General features: G+C 51.9%; 1 protein-coding gene and 1 pseudogene across 7 annotated transcripts; one reads left to right on the top strand and one right to left on the bottom strand.

Annotated features, from left to right (window-relative positions):
- Positions 1-16761: 16761 nt before the first annotated feature.
- LOC125551539 (uncharacterized) lies at positions 16762-22133 on the top strand. 7 transcript variants are annotated; one of them, XM_087518309.1, is made up of 5 exons: positions 16762-17638; positions 17709-17816; positions 17964-18070; positions 18167-19195; positions 20249-22133. In XM_087518309.1, the coding sequence occupies exon 5, from the start codon at positions 20956-20958 to the stop codon at positions 21928-21930; it is 975 nt and encodes a 324-aa protein (XP_087374435.1). In that variant the 5' UTR covers positions 16762-17638; positions 17709-17816; positions 17964-18070; positions 18167-19195; positions 20249-20955; the 3' UTR covers positions 21931-22133. The 7 variants fall into 7 exon arrangements, with proteins under 7 accessions (XP_087374435.1, XP_087374433.1, XP_087374431.1 ...); XM_087518307.1 differs by having other exon boundaries at positions 17957-18070; XM_087518305.1 differs by having other exon boundaries at positions 17709-18070.
- A 1174-nt stretch (positions 22134-23307) lies between these two features.
- The window catches only part of LOC147975684 (uncharacterized), a 95973-nt pseudogene continuing 91600 nt past the window's right edge, over positions 23308-27680 (bottom strand).

Genomic DNA, 27680 nt, shown 5'->3' with positions numbered 1-27680 from the left:
GATTGCATGGAACTGATGCCCTCTATAAAATTTTAAATGTGCCTTTATCCCTTTGAGCTTATACGCTTGTGTTCGTACTATTAGTCCCTATGTATGTTCTGGATGTTGGCCGGTATCATATTGCTGCAATTGTCATAAGGGTCTGGCCCTTAACATTCATCTAGGCGTGGATGCGTCCTGACAAGTGTCGGATGTGGGGTTCCGGCAAACCCTTATGTTTCGAACACTGGGGTGCACGCGAAGTCTTTCCCTCCTACCAATCTACGCCCTAGCTCGCTAAGATCTCGCGGATGAACTCGACGAACTCGCAACACAGAAAGACACGGGATTTACTGGTTCGGGCCACCATTGTGGTGTAATACCCTACTCCAGTGTGGTGGTGGTGGATTGCCTCTTGGGCTGATGATGAACAGTACAAGGGGAAGAACAACCTCCTGAGGTTGAGGTGTTCTTGTGCTTGGCTAACTTGTGCGGGTGAGAGTGATCTGCCTCTCTCTATGGTGGTGGCTAGCTCTACTTATATAGGCCCTGGTCCTCTTCCCAAATATTGAGCGGGAAGGGAGCCAACAATGGCGGGCAAATTCGAAGGGGGACAGCTAGTACAAGCTATCCTGACGAAAGTGGTCTTGGCCTGCGAAAGGCTCTGGTGGTGACACCGCCTTGGGCTCCACGATGACCTCCATCTTGCCGTCCTTATGGTCTTGGTCTCGTTGCACCGATATGGCAACCTTTGCCTGATTCCTCGATACTCTTCGCATGCGCCTACTTCCTTAGCACGAAAGAGGAAACAAGGACGCTGCGCGCGCTGGCGGCCGCCTGGCGCCCGTCATGTGTCAATCGTCATGGCTCACGTCACGAGAGCCTCGTGAGGTTTGCCCCACCTTGATATCTCCGCTCCTCGTGAGCCTGCCTGACTAGGCCACTCCGAGGAGGTCTTGCGTCGTCCGCCTCGCGAGGGTCTTGGATGCCTTGTTGGTGAAGATGGGCCATACAGCCTGCTGGCTTAGACATGCCATGGGCCGCAGGCAGGCAAGTCTGGGGACCCCCGTTCCCAGAACACCGATAGTAGCCCGCGGGCCAAAGGTGCGCTCGGGCTTGGCTTCGTGGCGAAGCCAAGGGTCAAGTTCGGAGCGCCGCGGGCCCCAAAAGCCTGCGGCCTCGGTTGACGTGTGGCGGTTGATTGGATGTGGGTGTCTCCGCTTCCCCACGTTGCCTCGGCAACTCCATGAATTGACAAGTCCCTGCAACATGCAAGGAAAACCATCATTACCTATGATCGTGGGAGGTGCCGATTGGCCTTCTCTTGCTATAAATGGTGAGGGGGCGGAGCCCCCCATCGCCCATCTCTTCCTTGCTCGCTTACTTCTTCCTCCTTGCTCCACCGCTAACAACAATGGCACATATCAGAAGGTTCTCCGCCGAAGAGAAGGGAAAGGCCCCCTGGGGTGATCTGGGGCCACTTCCTCCAAACAAGAGGTCGATCCATCACCGTGATGAAGCGGCGATGCAGGTGGTAACGAGGCCTTGGTCCGACCGGCCTCCTCCGGGGTATCCGCTACCCTTGTATACCCGAGCTGAGGGCTCAGGAGGACGGAGTGACGAGCAGCGTCGCCCGCGCCGTGCTCGGGGTCGCCGCGCCATGGCGACGCGAGCCGTCACCCCCAGAATCCACGCCGCGGACTGCTCGCGCGAGCTGGTGCTGTGGGCGTCGATGCCTCCAAGCTCTTGGATCCGCTTCCCGCGGTTCTTCTCCGACGTGATGCCGTCGAGGGGGCCTCTCGAGCTTTGGTTTCAGCACGCGGACTGCAGTGCTTCGGCGACTAGAGCAGAGATCGAAGCGGTCCTCACCGGCAAGATCTTCATGACTCGTGGCTGGGGCGAGATCGCGCGGGTCTGCCGTGTGAGGGGCACCCTCGTGATCCACTTTGAGTACGACAGTGTCTCCACACTCTTCTTCAAGGTCTTCGATGCTGAGGGCCGCCGCCTGGAGTGCTGCTTCGGAGAGGAGCGCGAGGCTGACGCGCGTTCCACTCGCGGCCACTCCAGCAACAGCAGCCCTTGGGAGTCCAGCAGCTCTCCCGAGCTCTATGAGACTCCGGAGACGAGTGATGACAGCTACGTGCCCCCGAGCTCTCACCGCGCTCGGAGCAGAGCTGCGCTGTCCGGCCGTCGCCGCCGCTGATCTGGATGGGGTAGGCACCGGCCTCCCGTGGCCCACTGTTGATGATGGCGTACGCCGCAGGAGGGTGTAGATAGGAACCCCCTTAATTTCTGCTTTTGTTCCCTGCGAAGAATCATGAAGTGCCCCTGTGGGGGCTTGGTAAGGGTCTTTAATGTCTTTTGTGCTTATCTTTCTTGTTATGAAAATTTGGCAAACGCGCGTCCCGTTTAGGATCGGTCCCCCCTTTCTTTCCTCGTGATAGCTTGTTCCTCTACGCCGACAGGTCCTAGTCCCCAGGCAGGCTACAGCCGTCGCTGGTATGCCAGGTCATGTGCCATGGTCAAGGCCAGGAGGTGTGCGGCCAGGGGTCTAGAAAGAGCCCCTGAGGCGCGACGCTCGGGAGGTCCCCCTTAGCGCTCAAGCGGCCATGGTAAGGGAAGACAGGGAGTTGACGTGGCCGCAACGGGGTTGCGTCAAGGCGTGAGTGACCATTAGGCCCAAGCATTTAGCCGATCCGAGGGCGGAACTTATCTTGTTGACTTCGAGGCGATTCCTGAAGTTGCGCTAGGGCTGCGCGCCAACTTGTGCGGCATAGCTAGGCAGGCACACACGAGTTTCCCTCCCCCATGCTCTCCTTAGTGCTCTACGTCCTCAGGTACCGGCCCTCGAGCGAGCTCAGCCGCCGCCGGTAGGCCATGTCGTGATGTTGTGGTCAAGGGCAGGGGGTGAGGGCTGGAGAGCCAGTAAGAGCTCCCGAGTCGCGATGGTCATGAGCCCCCCCTTTTAACACGCAAGCGAATTGCACGGGAGAAAAGGAGACCCGCGGTGCCGCCTGCTATCCTTCGCATGGGATCCCTGTGAACAGGCACAAGAAGAAACACGGTTTGCCGTTATAGCTGCCAGGCTGCCGCTGGTTGCTCTGGATGAAGTGAAGGCACTGAGGGCCTGGTGAGGTGACGTGCACGGCGCATGCCGCGAGCCAGAGCTCGACCGCTCAGATTTGTCGACGTGGCAGGGATGGGCCCATGCACCAACACCGTGCCTGTGAGGAGGCCCCGTGGGAGGCGATGATCGAGCAGGTGATAACCGTAGGCAGGTTAAGCAGGGAAGGCAAATCGACTTGGGTAAATGCAGGAAGATACATGCCACTGGGTCCGTCCCAAGCGGCTTGGGGATGATGCAGCCCGAGGGGTGCCCCCAGCAAGGTAGGCTAAAGACATAAGCAAAAGGGGTACATGCCGCAGGGACGGACCCACGCGGCCTGGGAATAATGCAGCCCAAGGGGCGCTCCCAGCTAAACGAGCTTGGAAGATGTCACCTGGTTTTGTAGACAAAGTAAAGTTGGTGTAGCTGCAGGCGTGCGTCGAAGAAATGACTCTTCATAAGCCACCGGAGCCCTGAGCCTCGGGAGGCTCTCGGGGCTCAGGAGGTTCCTTGAAGACCGTCTCCATTTCCTCCAGTACGGCGTGGTACCGGGCCTCCTGAGCCACCAGGACGCGCCGCATGTTGCGCTGATAGACTGACGCCAAGCTCGGCAAGCCGAAGGGCATGCGAACGTAGCTGTGTGGCGGGCCCTCGCAGTGGCCCACACGCGAAGGCAAGAAGCGCCCCTGAGACACGGCCCTGTTGAGCCCCGGGACATCGATGCAGACACGCAGCCCAGCATCCTCACCGGGACGGGGAGCTATGCCTCGTGAACAGCCGTCGTCGTGCATGGCTCTTGCGTCTTGCAGCCCCTGAGTGGTCTTCGTGATGAACTCCTGAGTGGTGGCCACTCCTTGCCCCATGCTCTGCTGAGGGACACATGCCGCGAAGCACGCCTCCAAGTGGTGCTCGAGCGCCTCCCTCGCGAGGTTGGCAAGGTCTGAGGCCCTTGAGAAGAGAGCCCCCGAGCCCCGCCTGAGGAGGTCGCCGGGCGCGCCTTCCTATGCGATGGAGGGAGGCGCCCCTGGGACGGACGTTGATCCTGATGAGGCTCCTACCGCGACGCCATCCTCCTGAGGTCCTTGCGGCGCGGCTGCTTCTTCCTGGGGATGGCCTCCGAAGGGCCCTCACTTCTGCAGTGGGGATCATTGATTGCTGCAGCTTGGAAGGCGCGCTCGAGGGAGCACACCACGTCTCTCTCTTCACATGGGACCGTGATGATTCCTCTGCTTCCTGGCATTTTGAGGACGTTGTAGCCGTGATGGGTGACTTCCATGAACTTGGCCAGGGCTGGATACCCGAGGATGGCATTGGGACCACTTGAGCGGGCGCGTGGCCTCGAGCTTGGGGAGCACCACGTTCACCTCGCGAGCGAAATGTTTGAAGATGCGGTGAGAGGATAGGGCCTGGGCGCTGCCCAAGATGCAGGCGATTGCACGCGGCTCCTGGAAGCCCCCAGCCCCCTCGTCCTGATGGTGATCGTCGTTCCTTCTTGGTGGCGGCAGTGGGGGAAGACCAGCGTTGCTTTGGGGGCGATCCTCACGAGGCCAGTCCCTCCAGGCCCCCTCGCGAGGATGGTCCTGCCAGCGGTCCTCATGAGGCCTGTCGCGCCATTCCTGGCGCGGGCCTCGGTCGTCCTAGCGTCCGCCTCCACGTCCTCCTCCGCGGTTGTAGCCCTGGTCGCCCCGCTCGGGGCATAGACCGAAGCGTTCTTCTCATATGGCTCTGAGCTCTTGACAGTCGCTGGTGTTGTGGGTGTTCAGGTTGTGGAAGGCGCAGAACGATCGGCTGTTGTTGGATGACTCGGGCTGATCTCTGCCCCGCTTGGTGTCGGGCTCCGCTGCTAGCACTGCTGCTTCCTTGCGCATCACGTCCTTGGCCTTGGCTTTCTTCTCCTCTGTGCCTGCGGCTGGCAGCTCGAGGAGAGAGAGGTGTCCCTCCTCAGCTCTTGCGCACCTGGTCGCCAGGTTCAACAGCTCCTGAGATGTGCAGAGCCCCTCGTGGATAGCGAGCTCTTCCTTCATCCTGATGTCGCGGACGCCGTCGGAGAACGCGGAGATGATGGCCTCATCCATGACCTTGGGGATCTTGAGGCGGGTGTTGTTGAAGTGCTGGATGTACTTCTGGAGGGTCTCTCCTAGTTGTTGCTTGATGCGGCGCAAGTCACCTGCGGCCAGCGGGCGGTCGCGAGTGCCCCGGAAGTTGGCGACGAAGTGGTCGCGCATCTCGTCCCAGGAGGAGATCTAGACGTGTTGCAGGTTTAGGACCCAGGAGCGGGCCCAATCCTTGAGAGCCATGGGACACCAGTTCGCCATGACTTTCTCATCACCGTTGGCCGCTTCGATGCTCAGCTCATAGAGCTGCAGGAACTCCGCGGGGTCGGCGGTGCCGTCCTAGCGAGGAGGGAGATCCGGCTTGAACTTGCCTGGCCAGGCGACGTTGCGCAGCTCGGGGGTGAAGGCGCGGCAGCCGGCCGTGGTTGCTGGGGCCCGCTCCAGAGGTGGAACTTGGTCATGACGAGGTCTGCGCGGCGCCGCCGCGGGCGGTGCGCGGTCTTGATGAGGTGGCGCGGGAAGCGCAGGTGCAGCTTCTCGCAGCTAAGGGATTTCTTGGCAGCTTCTCTCTTCACGCACGGGCGCCGGGCGTGGCAGATCACGCCGCGGGGCCACGCGCCTTGGTGCCAAGGCATCGTCTTGGGGCAAAGGTGGTGGAGGCGCGCCATGGGCCTCATCAACGGGCGTGAGACGAAGAACCAGCCAGGGTTAGTGATGGAGTGGCTGGCTGAGGGTGAGGTAGAGAGAGGGACGGCGCCGGAGAGCCCCCTGTGGTGCGAACGAGCTCGGCGACGCGGTCGAGCCACTCCTCGTAGAGGTCATTGACTAGGCGGTAGCACAGGAGCTCGTTTGCGGCGAGGAGTGCGGCTCGCGCCTCCATGGGAGCGCGGCGTGCGTGAGACGAAGAACCAGCCAGGGTAAGCGATGGAGTGGCGGTGCGGCCGTCCTGCCGTACCGAAGGATGCAGCAAGGACGCCTGCTGCTCGTTCCCCACCAGGCCGGTGGCAGCGTTGGTGGCGGGGACAAAGAACGACGAGGTGGCCCGCCGATGGGAGCCGTCTAAGCAACATGGGCGGTGGGGGCAGCCCGACGCTCGGCTCGAGCACGGCGAGCGTCTGCCATGGAGACGATGGAGCAATGGAGCGACGAACTGATGGAAGGGAACCTACGGCCCACCCCTACCTGGCGCGCCAAATTTCAGATGTGGGGTTCCGGCAAACCCTTAAGGTTCGAACACTGGGGTACGTGCGAAGTCTTTCCCTCCTACCAATCTACGCCCTAGCTCGCTAAGATCTCGCGGACGAACTCGACGAACTCGCAACACAGAAAGACACGGGATTTATACTGGTTCGGGCCACTGTTGTGGTGTAATACCCTACTCCAGTGTGGTGGTGGTGGATTGCCTCTTGGGCTGATGATGAACAGTACAAGGGGAAGAACAGCCTCCTGAGGTTGAGGTGTTCTTGTGCTTGGCTAACTTGTGCGGCTGAGAGTGATCTGCCTCTATCTATGGTGGTGGCTAGCTCTACTTATATAGGCCCTGGTCCTCTTCCCAAATATTGAGCGGGAAGGGAGCCAACAACGGCGGGCAAATTCGAAGGGGGACAGCTAGTACAAGCTATTCTAACAAAAGTGGTCTTCGCCCGTGAAAGGCTCTTGTGGTGACGTCGTCTTGGGCTCCACGATGACCTCCGTCTTGCCGTCCTTCTGGTCTTGGTCTCGTTGCACCGATATGGCAACCTTTGCCTGATGCCTCGGTACTCTTCGCCTGCGCCTGCTTCCTTAGCACCAAAGAGGAAACAAGGACACTGCACGCGCTGGCGCCCGTCTGGCTCCTGCCTGGTGTCGATCGTCATGGCTCACGTCACGAGAGCCTCGTGAGGTTTTCCCCTCCTTTATATCTCCGCTCCTCGTGAGCCTGCCTGACTAGGCCACTCTGAGGAGGTCTTGTGTCGTCCGCCTCGCTAGGCTTGGCCCCTCACGAGGGTCTTGGATGCCTTGTTGGTGAAGATGGGTCGTACCGCCTGCTGGCTTAGCCACGCCGTGGGCCGCAGGCAGGCAAGTCTGGGTACCCCCGCTCCCAGAACACCGACAACAAGTATTTCCTAGGTAGCTCTCGACTCAGCCTCTTGTTCCGCGAGCATGGCTCAAGACAGAACGATGGTGCAGACAAAGAAACTAGCCAAGGTTCCATCACATGAGAGTTTTCATAGTACAAACACTTGCTAAAGTTGAGGGATAAACCATCACTAAAATCTATGATGCATCGACAAGAAATGATGGCGTGTACTTAGCTTTTGTCTCATCTACTTTTCATCCTTTCGGGCCACATGTGTCGGGTGCGCCCGCGATGTCCGGAAGGAGGGGAATCAAATGAGTGATTTTCTGCTCCCCGACAGGGGTCAATACACATCGTGTGCGCTTGGCAGGCGGTGGGATATGGAGCCGGGATTCTGCTGGTCCCACTCCCCTTCCCCCACTCCTTTCGAGCAGCCTAGCGACAACTATCGTGTGGACCACACCAATGTAGACGGCCTTGCCGGAGCACGCTTGCCGGGGCATCGACCAATGGATTCATACCAGCGCTCCACACAGGATTTCCCAACTCGGGGCAAATGCTGAACCGAGTACCACGCGGTAGTCATCGACATTGGTGATGCCAGGGTCAAGCGACTTGGCTGCTGACGAAGGCGAAGGATGGAGAAGAGGAACATCATGCCCACATGCCTTGTTCCTTCTTCCGGACGACACCTGAGAAACGGTCATGCTGCACGGGTCGCCGGGAGGAGAAAATCCCCACCGTCATGATCTCCACCGTAGTTGTGGCCATGGTGGAATGTGGTAATGGATGAGGCGGGCATGGGGGCGCCCCGCTTGGTCTTCGCAAATTCGCAGGCGCCGCCGATGCCAAAAGCTTTGGGTGGACTCCCATAGATGCGGTGCGTTGTTCACGCTTTCAAGTTCGCGCAAGTGATCACCCAACCTGGCGCGCCAAAGATGTCGCGGCAAACCATGGCCACCTATGGAACAAGGGTCCCTTGCTGGTTCGGCATGGGGGACGTCACGTTGCACAAAGAGAAGAGGAACGTGGGGCAGCACGGCAGGCATCACACGAGCATTTTTACCCAGGTTCGGGCCGCCGCGAAGCGTAAAACCCTACTCCTGCTTTAGTGGATTGATGGTGAAAAAATGGTGGTGGTCGCAGTCCGTTTGCCCGGAAGGGTTGCCTCAGGGCGAAACGGCTATGAGAGGGCGTGGATTTGCTAATCCAGTGTCCAACCCTTTCTAAGGTTGGCATGGGCCTACTTTTATAGGCTAAGGGGTCACCAAAGTGGCAAATCAGTCATTATGCACTGATAAGATAGAAAATAGTGCTATCATACTGCTACCTCTTGAGCATGTGTTGGTTTTCCCTTGAAGAGGAAAGGGTGATGCAACAAAGTAGCGTAAGTAATTCCCTCAGTTTTTGAGAACCAAGGTATCAATCCACTAGGGGGTAACATGCAAGTCCCTAGTACCTGCACAAACAAACAAGAACCTCGCAACCAAAGCGATAAAGATGTTGTCAATCCCTTCATAGTCACTTACGAAAGTGAGATCTGATAGAGATAACAAGATAAATATTGTTGGTATTTTTATTGTATAAATTGGAAAATAAAGATTGAAAAATAAACAATGATAGAAATAGCAAGTTAATAGGAAAATAATATGATGGAAGATAGACCCGGGGGCCATAGGTTTCACTAGTGGCTTCTCTCAAGAAGAAAATTCTACGGTGGGTGAACAAATTACTATCGAGCAATTGATAGAAAAGCACATAGTTATGAGAATATCTAGGCATGATCATGTATATAGGCATCACGGCCGCGACAAGTAGACCGAAACAATTTTGCATCTACTACTATTACTCCACACATCGACCGCTATCCAACATGCATCTAGAGTATTAAGTTCATAAGAAAAGAGTAACTCATTAGGCAAGATGACATGACGTAGAGGGATAAACTCAAGCAATATGATATAAACCATTTCTTTTTATCCTCAATGGCAACAATAGAATACGTGCCTTGCTGCCCCTGCTGTCATTGGGAAAGGACATCGCAAGATTGAACCCAAAGCTAAGCACTTCTCCCATTGCAAGAAAGATCAATCTAGTAGGCCAAACCAAACTGACAATTCGAAGAGACTTGAAAAGATATTGAATCATGCATAAAAGAATTCAGAGAAGAATCAAATAGTGTTCATAGATAATCTTGATCGTAAACCCACAATTCACTGGATCTCGACAAACACACAGCAAAAAAAATTACATCGAATAGATCTCCAAGAGAATCAAGAAGAACTTTGTATTGAGATCCAAAGAGAGAGAAGAAGCCATGTAGCTAATAACTATGGACACGAAGGTGTTTGGTAAACTACTCACACATCATCGGAGAGGCTATGGTGTTGATGTAGAAGCCCTCCGTGATCGATTTCCCCTCCGGCGAAGCGCCGGAAAAGGCCCCAAGATGGGATCTCACGAGTACAGAAGGTTGCGGCGGTGCAAATAGGGTTTCGTGGTGCTCTCGGATGCTTTCGGGGTACATGAGTATATATAGGCGAAAGAAGTAGGTCGGCAGAGCAACAAGGGGCCCACGAGGGTGGGGGCGCACCCCTCCTACCTCGTGGCCGCTTCGTTGTTTCTTTGACGTCCACTCCAAGTCTCCTGGATTGCGTTTGTTACAAAAATAACTCTCCCGAAGGTTTCATTCCGTTTGGATTCTGTTTGATATTCCTTTTCTGTGAAACTCTGAAATAGGCAAAAAAACAGCAATTTGCACTGGGCCTTTGGTTAGTAGGTTTGTCCCAAAAATAATATAAAAGTGCATAACAGAGCCCATTAAACATCCAAAACAGATAATATAATAGCATGGAACAATAAAAAATTATAGATACGTTCGAGACGTATCACATACCTAACTTTGTAGTATGACAGATCGCATCAAATGCGGCACTCAATGTCACATCATCTCTTTCCCAGCAAGCCGTGCCGAGCTATCTCGCCAGCTTTGTGCCTGCTTGCTTGACACGTTGTAGGACGGGTGTCATCTATAGGTATCTTCTATAGAAAGAGGCCGCCATCTGGCAAATGACCACCACATAGTCACTTTGCGTCTTGACACCGCACTGATAGATGACGTGCATCGCGGTGAAGTGGGTTAGTGAGGTGGCTGCATCTCCGTGAGCCCGGCAGGCCATGCTGGGGCATCTTGGAGGTCTTCTTCCGGTGGTGGCACCATCCTTGGCAGGCTGGCCTGCCTAGCAACGGAAGCTTTTCTCCTGGCAATTTCTTGCTACTTTTGGCTTGGCCTTGGTCCTCCTGATCTTCATATTAGACTTCTGATAATCTTGATTTCTTGTACTTTGGCATGGGTCCTTACTTGTCTGTGCACGATTCAGGGGAAAATATATGCCCTGTTTCACTACAAAAAAAAGACACATCCGTGACATTTTGGGCCGAACGAATTTTTTCTGCCATACATATGACACTTCTATGACGATAATTGTGACAAAACCCGGTATCATCATAGATGTGGTGGGCTCCTACTTCTATGACAAAAAATCATGACAGGAAATGGGCTTTTCATCCTGGGCGGGCCGGAGACGCAGCTGCATGACATTCTTTGGGTCGTCCATGATGGAAAAAACCATGGTAGAAGCGAGGGGGAGGAAAATTTCGGGGAGTTCCTGGTTACGGTGGGAGGTCGGGGGCCGAGCGATGCGCGTTTCTCTCATACACGTACGTGTGTGTGTGCGAGGCGTTGGCTCTAATTGAACCCGAGCGAGGCGTTGGGCTCTAACTGAACCCGAGCGATTGCACTGCAGGCTACGCGTTACCGAACCCGAGCGATCGACCGTGGCTGTTGACTGAACCCGATCGAGCGATTCCTTCGCTACTGCTGCTAACCGAAGCCGATCGATTGGATGAATAGTGAGCGTTGTGGGGGGGGGTTGGATGAACAGTGAGCAGTGGCGTTGCCTCTGGATGAACAGGACCCCGTGGTGTGGTGGAGGGCTGGATGAACAGTAGACGGTGGAGGGGTGCCCGTGGAGGGGTGGTTGAACAGGACCCCGTGGTGTGGAGGGCTGGATGAACAGTACACGGTGGAGGGGTGGTTGAACAGTAGCCGGTGGAGTAGCGTGCGGTGGAGGCTGGATGAACAGGAGCCCGTGGAGGCTAGAGGAGGTCGACAGTGGAGATGAACAGTATCCCGTGGAGTCCCGTTTTGCGGTATGCCACACCCCTCCCGATGAACAGGACCCCCGTTTCGACCGTAGGAGGTTAGTTTCGTCCGTTTTGCGGTACGCCACACCCCTCTCGGTCAACAGGACCCCCGTTTCGACCGTAGGAGGCCTGTTTCCTCCGTTCTGCGGTACGCCAGGCCTCGTTTCCATGCATGTTCCGTTCAAGCCCTCCCGATGAGCACGACCACGCATTCCGTTCCGGCCCAGCCGGTTGGATCCAACGCGTTCCGTTGCCCCCCGATGAACACGACGCATTCCGTTGCCTCCCGATGAACACGACGCATTCCGTACCTCCCCATGAACACGATGCATTCCGTTGCCTCCCCATGAACACGACGACGCTGTTTCTCCGTTCTGACCCAGCCATCTACACGAGCCCTAGCCATACGTATGCGCGAGTAGGCATTCGAGACCCCGCCTGTATGTACACATACGTGGCCATATTTTCTTTCTTGCACCCTGGCCGCTGTACGTACGTGTACATGCTACGTGCGTGCCTCTACTACGACACGTGCGCGCCTCACATCCACCAGTATGTACATACACGTTCGCGACCAGAATGACAACGCTACGTACGCTTCGACCAGGTGGGTCCCGACTATCAGGCAATTCCTTGCGTGCGAAGAGGTAGCTGGTGGGTCCCAGTAGTCAGGGGGGCGAATCGTTTTGTTTTTTTGCCCAGACGCACTTCCTTGCTTGCGAAGGCGTAGCTGGTGGGTCCCAGCAGTAAGGGGGGAAACATTTTTTTCACGAAATACGGTGGCCCGTCCGGTGGGTCCCCGCTATCAGGTGGAGGAATAATTATTTTGCCCGTAATAAGGAGGCACTTCCTTGTTGCGGCCATGGACCCAGCTGTCAACCTCTCTACGTACAATCCACGTCCGATGGAAGTCGTTCCTTGACCATGTTGACCACGCCGCGCCGAGAGCACCAGGGCGGTGGACGACGGCAAGGCCTAGGAAGGGGACGACGCGGAGCCGGGGAAGACGCTGTAGTGGATGCCCACGCGTAGAGGAGTACGAGGGTTCACTAGTTCACTGCGGTGTGAGGCTGCTGTCGCCGCAGAATAACAGGGGGTATGGGTGAGTAGAGGGATGGCCTGGCCAGCGGTGCGAGTAGTAGGGGCGGTGAGGCCTCCGCCGCATCGCAGCCAGCCACGGGTGGCAGGAGCACGAGGCACGACCGGCGCTGGTTTGGGCGGCTGAAGCAAGAAGACCAGAGGTTGAAGAAGCACTACGGCCGTTGGATGGACATCGTACGGTCACTGGAGCTAGAATCGTGCATATTGACTAAGTTGACAAAGCCCTCCGTCCCCGTCAACTTAGTAGGCCCACAAGTCAGCCTGCCACTATACTAGGTCCCAGCTAACAGGGGGAGTATTCATTTTTTTGTGCGTAATAAGGAGGCACTTCCTTGCGTGCGAAGATATAGCTGGTGGGTCCGAGCTGTCAACGGCGGTAACGTTTTTTTCACGAAATATAGAGGCCCTTTAGGTGGGTCCCTGATGTCAGGTGGAGGAATCATTATTTTGCATGTAATAAGGAGGCATTTCCTTGCGTGCGGCGGTGGACCCAGCCGTCGGCCTCTCCACGTATAGTCCACTTCAGATGCATGTCGGTCATTGACCACGTTGACCAGGCCGCACGGAGAGCACCAGGGCGGTGGACGACGGCAAGGCCTAGGAAGGGAACAACGCAGAGGCCGGGAAGACTCGGTAGTTGTTTCCCACGCGGAGGGGAGTACGACTGTACGAGGGTTTACTGGTTCGTCTGCCGTCACCAGAGAATAATAGCAGGTGTGGGTGAGTAGAGGGATGGCTAGGCCAGCGATGGGAGTATGGTGGGGCGGTTAGGCCTGCGCGGCAACACAGCCGGCCGTGGGGAGGAGGGAGCAGGCAGTCCCGCCGGCGCTTGTTTGAATGGCTGGAGCAGGAAGAGCAGAGATTGAAGAAGCATGACGGCCGTTCGATGGACATCGTACGGTCACTGGAGCTAGAATCGTTCATATTGACTAAGTTGACAAAGCCCTCCGTCCCTGTCAAGTTAGTAGGCCCACAAGTCAGCCTCCCACCATGGTGGGTCCCAGCTAGCAGGGGGAGTATTCATTTTTCTGTTCGTAATAAGGAGGCACTTCCGGTGGGTCCAAGCAGATAGCGGGGGGAACGTTTTTTTCACGAAATACGGTGGTCCGTCCGGTGGGTCCCAACAGTCAGGGGCAAACGTTTTTTTCGCGAAATACGGTGGCCTGTCCAGTGGGTCCCAGCAGTCAGGAGGGAAACGTTTTTTCCGCAAAATACTGGTGGCCCGTATGGTGGGTCCCTCCTGTCAGGTGGAGGAATAATTATTTTGCGCGTAATAAGGAGGCACTTCCTTGCGGCTGCCGTGGACCCAGCTGTCAGCCTCTCCACATACAGTACTCTTCAAATGGAAGTCGGTCGTTGACCATATTGACCACGCCACGCCGAGAGCACCACGGCGGCGAACGACGGCGAGGCCTAGGAACGGGACGACGCGGAGCCGAGGAAGACGCGACAGTGGATGCCCACGCGGAGAGGAGTACGAGGGTTCACTGGTTTGGCTGCGGTGTGAGGCTGCCGTCGCCGCAGAATAACAGGGGGAGTGGGTGAGTGGAGGGATGGCCTGGCCGCGGTGGGAGTAGCATGGGGACGGTGAAGCCTCCGCAGCAGCACAGCTGGCCACGGGAGGCAGGAGCATGCGGCACGACCGGTGCTACTTTGGGCGGCTGGGGCAAGAAGACCAGAGGTTGAAGAAGCACTACGGCCGTTGGATGGACATCGTTGACCACGCCGCCCCGAGAGCACCAGGGCGGTTGACGACGGTGAGGCCTGCGAAGGGAACGACACGGAGCCGGGGAAGACACGGCAGTGGCTGCCCACGCCGTGGAGAGTACGAGGGTTGACTGGTTCGGCTGCCGTCGCCGGAAAATAACAGGAGGTGTGGGTGAGTAGAGGGATAGACAGGCCAGGGATGCGAGTATGATGGGGCCGTGAGGCCTGCCCGGCAGCACTGCCGGCCACGGGAGGCGGGAGCAGGCGGTTCAGACGGCGCTGGTTTGGGCGACTGGGGCAGGAAGATCAGAGACTGAAGAAGCACGATTGCTGTTAGATTGACATCCAACGGTCTGACGTTGGTAGAGTCGATTGTTGACTAAGTTTCTTTTTTGAGGAACCTTGTGTATGCATGAACTTAGTAGGCGCACAAGTCAGCCTCCAAATCTATGGCGGACAACATAAAGCCCATTTGCTAATTTTTTATAATTTGCAGCCCATTTGCTAATTCTTAAGTAATTTATTATAGCCCATTTTCTGCCCAGGACCACGGTCAAAAAGTTCAACCTTATTTTGCATATTTCGGTGAAGTCCGAACTGTTGTAATCCCGAAATGATAAACATTTTTTTAAGAATTTATTGATTTGCCAAAAAATCGTTTTGTTTTTGTAAGCAAATAAGACGTGGGAAAATTGAGTTGGTTTAAGGGAAAACCAGTGGTAAAAATATCAGCGCTGGGTGGGAAAAAACAACAAAAATAAGGATGTAAATATGAAAAGGGGATTTTATGTGTTTTCAATATAATGATACGTGTATATGAACTAGTAAAACTATAGGTAGAGATTAGAAAACGGATGTAGGACATGCATTTCAAAGGATAATAGAACTGGGTTGTGTGTTTGATTCAGTAAAAAAACTTCCTGCGGATGTTGTAAGACAAAATATAACTAACGTTGGCGGGCCAGAGACCAGTAGATACCTGCTGGATCTTTGTGCCCCGTTGTCGTCATGGGCTGGGCCTGTTAAAAACAAAACCAACCCTGGGCAGTCTACAGCCCAGTTGAAACATGCTCGACCTGAAAAAACAATATACATGCTCAATAAACGAGAGAATTCTACAAGTACAGACTGATAACCGGGATGCAGCATGGATATTGTTTTTTTATCGTGATAATAAGTGCATGCACTTGTTTTGAAAAAATTGGAGAACTGGTAATTCGAACGGCGGGTGCTTATGCTACCCATCAAATAAAAATCAGATGCCTGAAAAGTCGTTTCAAAACAAATGATTTAGCTTTATATCCACGTCGATCCTTGGCATGATGGTTGGAACCAAATGCAAGTTCATACCAAAAGATCGTTAACAACAATACCAAGTTGCGAACGACAAGGTAGTACAACTACCAATACCAAACTAACTTATAATCTTTTTACTCCTGGCCCTAGTGTTCGTCTGGTAGAAAATCTTGCAGAGGACCAGCTCCCGCTCCTTCCCTTGCTCCAGGTCCCCGAGGTGGTACTGGTGCATCACCCAGTTGGTCTTCTACTGGTCGAAGTTCTTGATGGTGTGCAACACCAGAACCTTTTTGCTGCCCGTCTGCCGGCCGTTAACCATCACCAGCAAGGCATTGCCGGTCTTGTGCCACATCGCGTGCGTGCCGCACTCCGACTGTATCTTGCGACGCATCCACGTGCCCCTTTTGAACGCCCTGGAATTGTGCTAGAAGAAATGCTTCCTTAGGCCACCGAGTGTGATACTTGTAGTATTGTGGAATACAGGTTTTAGTGCATCTAGTTGGCATTTTCATAACATCTTTGGCATGTTGCAGTCACATGTTTCACTTTTTATTAACTGTCAAATTGTAATTGCTTCATCAGGTCTGCGTCTAAAAAGAAAAATAGAGCTATAAACAAAGGAATATGTTTGTGCAAGTAGACGGCTGATCGGTGTCTTACCTGAAAGTTTCTCAGGTTGGGTGTAACATATGCCGTGCTCGCGGTTGATGGTTGGTATGAACAAATCGATGAGAGACTGAAATCTCGCGCTGTCAGCACTCACTTTGGCCTCAAGGTGCTCGATCAGCTCCTAATTCATGGGATCGAACTTGACGCCAACCGGCAGCACCGGCCAATCCTTCTTCGACTTGCATCGGTAATTTCAGTTATATGGTACTCAATATATGATCAATCGACTATTTTAAGTGAATGATGAAAGATTTCGACAGATAAGTGGTACTCCAAATCTGAAGTCCAGAATACCCGAACACGCCGCCAGGATTCTTGTGTCACGTCACGCGCAGCGTGTTGTCACGTCAATTCAATGTGTGGACATGATGAATAATTTGACCGACGTATACTAGTACTCCTACTGTATTGGAGTACTTACTAGTCGTATTTAGTGTCATAATTTATACATAGGTTTAACTAACAAGTACGCATTTGAAGCCTAACTAATATATATATATATATATATATAGGGTTGGACTATTCTGTTACAACAGAATAATATTTTGTTACCCTCGACCCTATATAGACGCGAGTCACACAATTTCACAAGTCCAGCCAAAAAGCCGCACCGGTGTGGTTGAAAATGAGCCACCGCCGCCGCTTCCTTCCCCCACGTCGGCGGCTTCTCTCCACCGCGCGCCGCCGTCCTCCTTCCCCGACGCCGGCCGCCTCCCTCCACCACGCGCCGCCATCCTCCTTCCCCGACGCCAGCCGCCGCCTACTACCACACGCTGCCCTCCATCCCCGGCGCCGGCCACCTCCCTTCACTACGCGCCGCTCCTCCTTCCCCGGCGCCGGATGCCTCCCTCCACCACACGCCGCCCTCCTCCTTCCCCGGCGCCGGCCGCCTGCCTCCATCACGCGTCGCCCCCTCCATCCCCTGCGCCGGCCACCTACATCCATCGCGCAGATCCCGCGCAGCCCCAAAACCTAAACGGCGCCGCCGCTGTCGTTCCTCACAGGATCGACCCACCGCTATCGCTCTGCTGCCGTGTACAACTGTACACGCAGTTCAACGCCTCAGCCCCAGGCCGTTCAATGCCTCGCCGGCCTGCGGCTCCTCCATGGACGCCTAGGTGCTCTACTAGAGCCACCGTGGCTGATGGCAGCCCATGGTGGAGGAGTTCGTTGCGTCCATCAGTCCAACCCCATGGCTTCAGGGTGGACGATTTTTGTCGCGGCCGTCAGTTCGGACACCTGTGTCACTGCGTGCGTTGCTACCACGGCCATTTGCGTTACTACGTGCTCTGTCACCGGCCTTATGCGCACCGTGACCCCTGGCGCACTCCTTCCTCTCCCTAACGCTGCTCGTGCCCTCCCAGGCTTGATTTCCTGCTGCAGCGATGAGCTCCTGTACATTGCTGAAGTTCCGTACCTGACGGCACCAGCACGAGGATGTAGCAGCCAGGCTGGACCCCGGTTCGTGCCTCCCTCCGTCTCCCTTAGCTACATCATCACTGTTGCAGTGCTGCTGATTGATTTCTTGTAGTGAACTGTGATGCTCTACCGATGGAGAGAAGTGTGGGAAACTGCACAAATATTGGTATTTTGGGAGTTATGAATTTGGTGCTCCGTAGGTGCCTGCTCGTATATGCAAGTGAGGGCCAGCATTTTTTTCTTCAGATTCTTGTGTTTGTACAAGGGCTAAAAGTATTTAGTTGTACAAATTGAAATTCCACATAATCCTCTGACTGCAAGTTTTACTTGTGACTTTGATGCTTCGTGGGTGCTTAAAAGTTTTTAGGTGGGTGGTCCGACACCGCTGTGTCCAGCAGTCCAACACCGCCACTGAAGGCCGTTCAGTGTCGCAATGCCTACTTTCGCCCGCGCCTCCTTCCCAGTCATCGTGAGGTACACCCTGCTCGAAATCTTTCTTCTCCATCTCCCGACGGTGAAGATCTCCGTGCCTCCTATTTGAACTGACATTTTATTACTGCTTTGATTCAGACCTGACGGAACAAGGCAGAACCTCTCTCTCGTACGCAGTAATATTGCTCTCTCATCTCTCATCTCGTAGGCAGTAAGCTCTCTCATCTCTCATCTTGTAGGCAGTACTATTTTGATGAATGTGTTACAAAACAAATTCCATATTGACATTCAGTAGCTTGGAGAGAGTAGCACAGGGAAACGTTGTTGTGTTGTGGATGACAAAGAACACATGTGACAGCAAGTCCAGGTATTACTACATGGGGAGTACAAAATTACTTTTACTGAGAGATCACTTGAATCCTTGGTAGCTACTAGCCATATGAACCTAACCCAGAAAAAATGTGCGAAAAAGAAACATTTTGTACTACCATTATTCATCGATGGCGTGTAATGTTATGCTCCCTCCGTCCCGAAAAACATGTCGCGAGCACAGTTCATTCGCAATTTTACAGAAACACCCTCATGGTTTCAAAACCGTATCAAACAAGTCCCCGCCCTCGTCTTCCTCCTCCGCCGGCGTCGCCCAGCTGCGTGATTCGCCGCCCACCAGGAAGTGCTCCGCCACCTTCGCCAAGTACCTGCTCCGCCGCCTTCGTCGCCAGATACTGCTCCGCCGCCGTCGCCCAGACCTGTGCCGCCGCAATTACCTGCGGGCATCGCCGGAACCTCCCGACACGTGCTCCTCGAGCTCGCGCACGTCCTCCTCGAGCTCCGGCGCATCCTCCTCAAGCTCCAGCGCGTACTCCTTGAGCTCCGCGCGTGCGCCGCCGCAATTCCTCCTGGCCGCGATCCTCCGCGCGTGCGCCGCCCCAATCCCTCCTGGCCGCGATCCCCTACGGGCTTCGCCCGAAACTGCCTCCACGATCCGGTGGACCAGGAGTTCGCGCGCTTCCTCCTTGATCTCCAGCTCGTCCTCCTCAATCTCCCGCGCGAGCCCGTGCTGCTCCTTCTTCCCTGCCCGCGCGCCCGCCGGTGGAGCTCCTCTGCCCATACTGCTGCTGCTCTTCTGCCCAGCTGCCGCCACAGCTCCTGTTCGTCAAGAAGAAGGTACTGTAAGGAGTTGCTCCTCTGCTCCTTGTGCTCCTCCGTTCCTGTTTGTCACAAAGAACATTGTTAACTGAATACTGTACTCTCCAATGTTAACTGAAGAACAAAGAACAAAATGAAAGTAGCTTGAAGATTTCAGGTTATAAGTCAATGTGGGCGCTACTGAATTATGCTTGTGTGGATCAGCCGCTAGACATCATTTTTATTGTGGGTTTGCAAGTGCTACATCAGCTGGTTCACCATGTGGGGATCGGCCGCTCGATCCAAATGAAATTGTGAATTTGCAAGTGCAGACTGGCTACTTGTGCAGTGCTCTGTTTCAGTTTCAGAACCTGAAATCTTCTTGCTGACTTCTCCATGGAGTTATTTGCTTACTTGTTAGAGAGATTTTTAAGCTATCGAAATGCAGGAAAAAAGAAGCATCAGGCAGTGAGCAAAAGATAAAGCTCATTAACTTACAAACATAGTGGACACAAAATTATCTCGGACTGCTGTATCACAAGCTGTATGCCAGGCTCAGTTAAAATTCAGATCCTCCAGAGGCACGGCCAAGAATTCTTTACATATTAGGAACATTTCAAAACCATGAACAGTTTTAAAACGAGTGAACATTTTTGCTGAATGCTACCTATATTTTGTTAATGTCATGAGGACTTTTTAACATCTTGTCATTTTGGCTGGCATCTAGACAGCACACACACATACAGTACATTAGATGCACTGTATATTCAACTCAAAATTATTTGATTTATTAAAATTATTGGAATTTAAATGACAGGACTGACAAAATTTTGTTTACTGAATTTTGCTTTCAAAATTGCTGCTGACATGGTCATGGTCATTTGCAATCTTCAAAATTTGGCTTGAACATGATACTTTTTGTTTAATCTGGACATGTGTATGGTTTGTATGGTGGCTCCAGTAATAACTTTGTGTGTGTATTCTTGTTTGACTAGTGCAAATGCATTTCTTGTTTGACTTGCATACTCATTTTGTGTGTGTATATTCTTGTTATGGTACCATGGTGTACTCATCTTTTGTCATTGATGACAGGAAACATAACTATGGATTTGAACTTGATGCCTCAAAAGGAAGAACATGAAACTATGGATTTGAACTTGATGCCTCAAGAGGAAGACGATGAAGGTATTAATTTGAATTGGATCCCTGAACAGGAGGAACCTCAAGTGGCAGAGAATGGTACTATGGATTTGAACTTGATGCCTCAAGAGGAAGACGATGAAGCTATGAACTGGATGCCTCAAGAAGATGAAGGGAAAGAGGATGAAGTTCAAGAGGAAGAGGATGAAGTTATGAATTGGATATTTTAAGAGAAGAGAAGAGAATTGTAAGATAAGGAGAGGCATGGTGTTTACTTTGCCCTGCTGGTAATCGAGCTCAGAGATGGGTCTGTTCAACCAGACGACAAGCTGCTAGTCTCAAACCTGTTGGACATAAGTGTACGATCTGTTGAAAGAATCTGGGAACAGGCTAAAAAGCAAATTACCGATGGCAAAGAAGTAGATGTCTCAAGCAAGAAGCCAGGAAGATCCGGCCGAAAGAGAAAGGAGCTAGATCTAGAGAGGACCTCAACAATCCCACTGAATAAAAGAAGAACAATTCGATCTCTGGCACGGTCTCTAGGTGTGGCCCGATCGATCCTACATAAGAGGTTCCAGTTGAATGAGCTCAACCGCATCACAAGTACCGTGAAGCCTCACCTCAAGCTAGAGAACAAGCTTGCGAGATTGAAATTTTGTATGTCCATGGTCGATGACAGTTCGATCTCAACTTTTCGGGCTATGTTAAAACCAATGACGAATATGGTTCACATCGATGAGAAGTGGTTTGACATGACGAGAGTGAAGAATAGTTACTATGTACTTCCAGGAGAACCTGAACCGAAGCGCACCGTGTCAAACACTCACAGCATTGGGAAGGTGATGTTCCTAACAGCTGTTGCCAAGCCTCGATATAACAATGAGGGGGAGCTAACATTCGATGGGAAGATCGGCATGTGGGCATTTGTCGAAGAGACTGAGGCGAAGCGGACAAGTCAAAACAGAACAAAGGGAACAAAAGTGTTGACATCAGTGAAAGTAACCAGGCCTGTGTGCAGAGATTATCTAATCAATAAGGTTATCCCGGCAATTCAGGATAAGTGGCCTGACGATGATGAGGGAGCAACAATATTCATCCAACAGGATAACGCAAAGCCTCATGTCCTTCCCAATGATGTAGCTTTTCGAGAAGCTGTGGAACAAACTGATCTTGACATCCGATTGCTACAACAGCCCCCAAATAGCCCTGAGTTAAATTGTTTGGACCTCTGCTTCCATAACTCTCTCCAGTCTCTAACGGACTGCAGGTCACCTATGAACATCCAGGAATTGGTACAAGGTGTGGAAGAGGAATTCGAGAACTACGATCCCGACAAGTTGCATAGAAGCTTTATCACATTAGAAGCAGTTATGCTTGAAGTTATGAAAGACAAAGGAGGAAATCGATATAAGTTGCCCCACTTGCACAAGGATCGCGTTCAGAATGCTGGAATGGAAATAACCGGTGTATATTGCGACAGTCGGGTCGTTGTTGATACTAGGGCCATTATAGAAGAAATGGAAATTGCAATAGGAAAAGAAAATGAAAGGAAAGAATTAGCTAGAGAAGGGAAAAGAAAGAAAAGGGAAGGGAAGGGAAGGGAAGAAGTGGCCAGAGAAAGGAAAAGAATGTAGTCAAGAGGGGACAAAGAGGCCCTTATGTCATGTAGTTAGGTGCTCCTTGTGTATGTCTTGTGTCAAGAGGGGACAAAGATGCCCTTATGTCATGCCCTTGTGTATGCCTTGTCTAATCCTTGTATATAAACTCCTTATTGGAATTTATTGGAATTTGGGTTATTTGGAATTTGAATTATTTGAATTGATTTGGATTAATTTTAGTTATTTGAATTAATTTAAAGTATTTGGATTTATTTGAATAATTTGGATTAAAACTGAATTTGTGCTAACTTACTTTGCAATTTAGGACAATATGGATCTGATCAACAATAGAAAAATAGAACATGTATTGTCAATACAGGTTTGGACTTGTACTCCAAATGAAGCAAAACTCTTGCAATTTTTCAGTTTCAATTTTCCTGCGAAGCAAGTGCCCTGTTTTACAGACTGTCAAAAAGTCATAGTACTCCAAATTAACTTCTGCTTAGTGCTAGAGCAGGTCTTCTAAGCTAAGATCCTAATTAACTTCTAAGTACCTACACATCATAAGATAGTAGTGGTGGTAATCCTTCTGCTAAATGCTAGAGCAGATCTTCTCAGCTAACAAAAGAATATGAGGTTTGCATGGTTTGTATGGTGGCTCCAGTAATAAAACTGTAGATATCTACTGATGATGATATCTCCTTGGGGCCCAGTGGTTCACAATATCACTTCTGCTAGTATTTTCAAGATTCAGTGCCATCAAAAACAGAATCAATGATGGCATGGCATGCTTGATGTGATGTAACTAATCTTTGCGCCATAATCTTTGCCATTTTAGAAATGCACTAATTAAATTTCTAAAATGAAGCTATAGATATACAGTGTCCTGTTCTGACAGTAGCTAGGTACTGTAGATATGATAGCTGAACCTTCTGATGTAATGCTGGTACAATGGCACGCCGTCGAACACGCCAGACCTCCCCATCAGCCGGGATCAGGCCGGTGCCCATCACAAACTCCAGTATCTCCGCAAGGATACCCTGCACCCACCATGATCAAACAAGTACTGAATCAAACAGGCATCCTGCTGATTTCTGAAGCCTTCTGAAACATTTCTCTACTGTTCGGAAATGACTAGAACCAAACCTTGGAATAAGCCTTGGAGTTGTCCCTCAGGATATGCTTAGCTACATCCGGATCAGAGACGATAAGGAAAGACTGGAGGAAGCAGATGAAAAAGAAGGTGCAGAGCATTAGCAACATGGCAGCTTTCAGAAGACTGAAATTTTGGGGGCAATTGGGTTAATGGCGAGCTCACCTTGGGCCCGAAGTTGAGGCGGAAGACGCCGCCGTAGGTGAGGAAGAGGTCGTAGAGCGGCAGGAAGAAGGCCTCCCCGGCGACGGACGCCAGCGAAACGACCGCCTGCGGCAGCTCCGGCCCCCTGCGCTCGCCGCCCGCTACCTTGGTGAGCAGCCCGGCCGCGAGCTCCCCCGGCGGGCCGAGCTTGGCCAGCCTCGCCGCGACAGGCGCGAGCCATCTGAACAGAAGAATTCAAGCACCGCGCATGATCCAATCAGCACCGGAGCTGCACGAGGGGAAAGAAATGCGGGGAGAGGATAAGGGATTGACCGGGGAAGTGACTGACCCGGGCCCCTGGGCGGTGAACGAGGTGGTCGAGGTCCACGAGGGCGTAGCGCACGGCGTACTCGAAGGCGTGCCCCGCCGGCCGCCGGCGCGAGTGCCGGACGCGGCCCTCGTACAGCCGCACGGTGCCGGCGCTATTGGGGGCAGCAGAAGCAGCTGAAAATCAGCTCCGTGAAGGCGAAACTCTTGACGTTGGCCGACTGGAGGATCTCGCCCTCGCTCCGTGGCGTCGACGGCACCGTCGTCGTCGACGGCGAGGACGACACCTGGCTGCTCGTCGGCCTTTAGGTTGTTGTTGGTGGTCCGGATCCGGCGCCTCCGGGCTCTTCGACGGCAGTTCCGGCGCAGCCGGAGCAGAGTGCGGCGGTAGCTGGGGAAATCGAAGATCTTTTTGAGGAAGGGGGGAGCTTGGGGAGGCAGGCGGGCGGCAGCTGCGGCAGCGGAGCAGGAGGCAGTTGCGGCGGGAGAGCGGGGGAGCAGGGGGGCTGCGGTGGCGGGGAGCAGGGAAGCTGTGGCGGCGGAGAGCAGCGCAGCTGCTGCTTCTGTCGGAGGAGGATGACGAGGAGCGCGGGTTTGGTCGGGAGAAGCTAGAGGGTTTTTTTGTAAAAATGCCATCGCGACATGTTTTTCGGGACGGAGGGAGTATTTTCTTGCTTACCTAGCATTGAATTAGAACAACATTTTCAAGAGCTGCATTAGCTCATTACTTATCTCTTGTACTGTTAATTTTATTTTCAAAACCAAACTTGTACTGGGTACATGAGTTCTGATAGTAGCTTCTCTTTGACAAATTTTACATAATCAAGCATTCTTGATGTGCTGCCTTTCTTCCAGATATATAGATTCAGTTTTGAATCCGATTATCAAATTAGACAATCATAATTCTATTGACAGTTCTGAAACAAAGAAATGTTTGCGTAACGGTCCCATAAACAGCACCAAAACGAATCCCCATCCTTGGTAACTTGCTGGCTCTGATCTTCCAGGGCAACATGAATGATCAGCACTCCCTTTAATCAATGCACGCTCATCGAGCCATAGTAGCATCTCATTTGTCCTAAATTCTTCCACTCTTTGGAAACAAAGTCCCGGAATGGATGTGGATAGAGTATACTCAAATGGTTTCGCGAGAAATCGTACAATAAGAGTACCGTTCACTATGCATTTTATCATCAGTTAAACAATAATCACAGAAAAAGTTCAATTTGTGTTATTGAAACAACTCAATTTATAAGTATTATATTATATGATAAGTGATGCATAGGGATGTTGCAACAGTTCGACTCACAGAGCTAGTAAGTTCGACGAAAAAACAGCACAAGGCATGTCAGTTCACGCAGAGCATATCAGTCTTTCAGTTTCCTGAGCTCGCCAGTTCACCGACGGAATCCGCAGGTCAGCCCCTCATCTTCCACAAATTACTCTTCAGTCTTCTATGAGTATTACTTCAACTACTGCCTGAAATGTGTAGCTTGGGCTGAAGTTTTAAAGATCTGATTTACTGCTTACCTGCCGCAGCTCCCAGGCGGTTCACAGCCGCCGCCCTAGTCCGTTCGTCACTGCCAATCGAGGTCGTTCGACAATGCAGCGTTGAGGTCGGTCAACGACGCAATGGTTAGAGTCTCTTTCTCTCTCGCTCTCTCTCTATTTTTGTTCTACCTATATGAAGTGTTTCCTGACTTTTCTTGGCTTTGCCTCTTCTTAGCCTCCGGTTTTTTGATTTGGAGACTGAACGAGTGCAGTTCGTCGAGGCATTTAATGTGCTGACCACTTAATATACATGGTTGGTAGGATCACTAGTATTATTTATGTTCTCAAGATACGAGAGACAAATCTTTAGTGGAATGTACGTATGATTGTGGTTGGTTGGACTGTATGGTCTGGTGGAAATCATGCATATTATTTGCTTATGACATGATGTATATATATACTGTTAGAAGTTCTAGTACATATATTACAAAAATTCACTGATAAAACATGTATCAGTTCATTATGTGTAGCACATGTTTAACACATACAATTACGAAACAGTTACTTGAACTATATAAGAGTTAAGCTTTTACTTGATTTTCAGTTCAAATTTTGCGTTCTTTTCAGTACATCAACTTTAATGTGCAGAACATCGAGGAAATCCTGAAAAATTATATGTGCACTCTACTTATTTTATTATGCTTACAGGAATTCAGCCCTGTTTGCTTATGTATGGTACTGAACTGACCATGTTGTGTTGTCGCTAAATCTGAACTTGTGTTCACCTTATGTATTACAGTGGCCATGGATGCGCCCAATGAAGGACAGCGAAAGGCAAAAAACAAACTAGTGCAGCTGCTTGCCTCCTCTTCATATCCCATACTAGAAAACATCCTTCGCCCCCTCTGTTTTCTTAAGTAAGTTTTCATTAAAAGACCTTAGAATAGAAAGTAGAAGTTTGACAAAAGGACCTACATCAGTTCAACCGCAGAAAGATAACAAGTCCATGGGATGATCTATAATTAAGTTCGAAATTACTACATGGTTAATGTATTTAACATCAAGTCCATGTATTACTACATGAGACTACATCAGTTCTTAGGAATTCTACTTCAGTTCAATTTCTAAATTTGGTTTACTTCAATTCAGTTTAATATATTTGTGTCAATTTCTTCTTGTGATGCTTAGACATAGCTCAAAATGCAGATGCTGTTGTTTTAGAATTTATCATTTCTGTATGGAATTAGGTGCGGTGTATAGTCACTGCTGTTTATTAAGCCACTTTGGTAGAGTACATGATAAATACATTAACCATGCACCAGATCCAGCGACCGGTGCCGCCCGCGCACCCAACAACCGGCGCCGCCCCCGAACCCAGCCACCGGCATCGGCCCCGGACCCAACCACCACTGGTGCCCTCGGACCCAGCCACCGCTGCCGCCCCCCGGACTCAGCCACCGCCGCCGCCCTCGGACCCAGCCACCACCGCCGCACTCCGACCAGCCACCTCCGCCGCCCCCAAACCTATCCACCTCCATGGGCAACTATTCCCGGCACTCTGCACCCCCCCTGCGCACCATCTCCCGCCGTCCGACGCACTGCTTCCAACCTGCGTGGCCGAGAACCAGCCCCCGCCGCCCCTACGCACTACTTCCTCCCTTGCCCGTCCTGGTATGGCGGTCACGCCAGTTCAGCTCTTCCTCCCTTCTCCATCCGAGCTCTCCTGCCATGCTCCTTTAAGCACGAGCTTCTGCCGGCACCAGTGCACGCCGCTACACTGGTTCTTTTGGGGTGCAGTCATCTGATTTTATTTTGTTTCCTATTATACAAGTTCATATGAGGTTCCTTGCTACCTGATGGATATGTGATAAAGGTATTGGTCCTCAGTGTTCCTATTTGGCATATGCAAGTTGTTTGATGTAATGTCATAAATTCATAACGAAAAAAGCAGGAATAGTTCAAAACTTGTGTGTTAAAAACAGAACAGTATAGATAAACTTCCGTATCAGTTCGATGGAATAAATCACATCAGTTCTGACTCGGACCGGCTGTTGCCTACAATGCATTGAAAATAAAATTTTGAATCAAATCAATCTAGTAGTTCTATATTGTCTTAAAGTTTTCGTATATTTATCTTACTGATGATGCTCTGAACTGAGCAAGAGTGCTGGGTAATAAGTGTGCCTTTGGTTTAATACTGAAAGATCTGTTCGCTGACTTATAGTAGCAAAATCTCATGGAAGTGTGTGTTGATGGCTTCAACTAATTTAACGCCTGCATACAGGATGGTGGCAGTGGTGGCGCAGAATTGGAGAAAGAAAAAGAGGAAAGCCGTCCAAAAAACTTAACATTTTTTTCATGTTTTTGTCTAGCTGAAATGAAGCAAGACTAATGTACTACACTTGATCTCTCTGCACAGCAGGTTCATGTACATCGACAACGTCGCCATGCGTGCATGCTCCAACCTGTCCCCTGTCGCAGCCCCATCACTCGTTGCTGATGCACTCCAACCCCGAGGACCTCCATGATGGAGGTCGCCTCGCAGCCTAGCGACGAGGTAACTCATCTTCCTTGTGTGTCCTTCGCCCACTGTGCGCCCTGCTTCCCTCGACCTCCTTCCTCTCAGGCATGCTACCCCAACTTTTATTTTGATTTTCAGTTCAACTTGTGT

Source organism: Triticum urartu, chromosome 4A, assembly GCF_056163025.1.
Source record: "Triticum urartu cultivar PI428250 chromosome 4A, HENAU_Tu73, whole genome shotgun sequence".
In the NCBI taxonomy this organism is placed as follows: Eukaryota; Viridiplantae; Streptophyta; class Magnoliopsida; order Poales; family Poaceae; genus Triticum; species Triticum urartu.
This window is presented reverse-complemented; position numbering and strand designations above follow the sequence as displayed.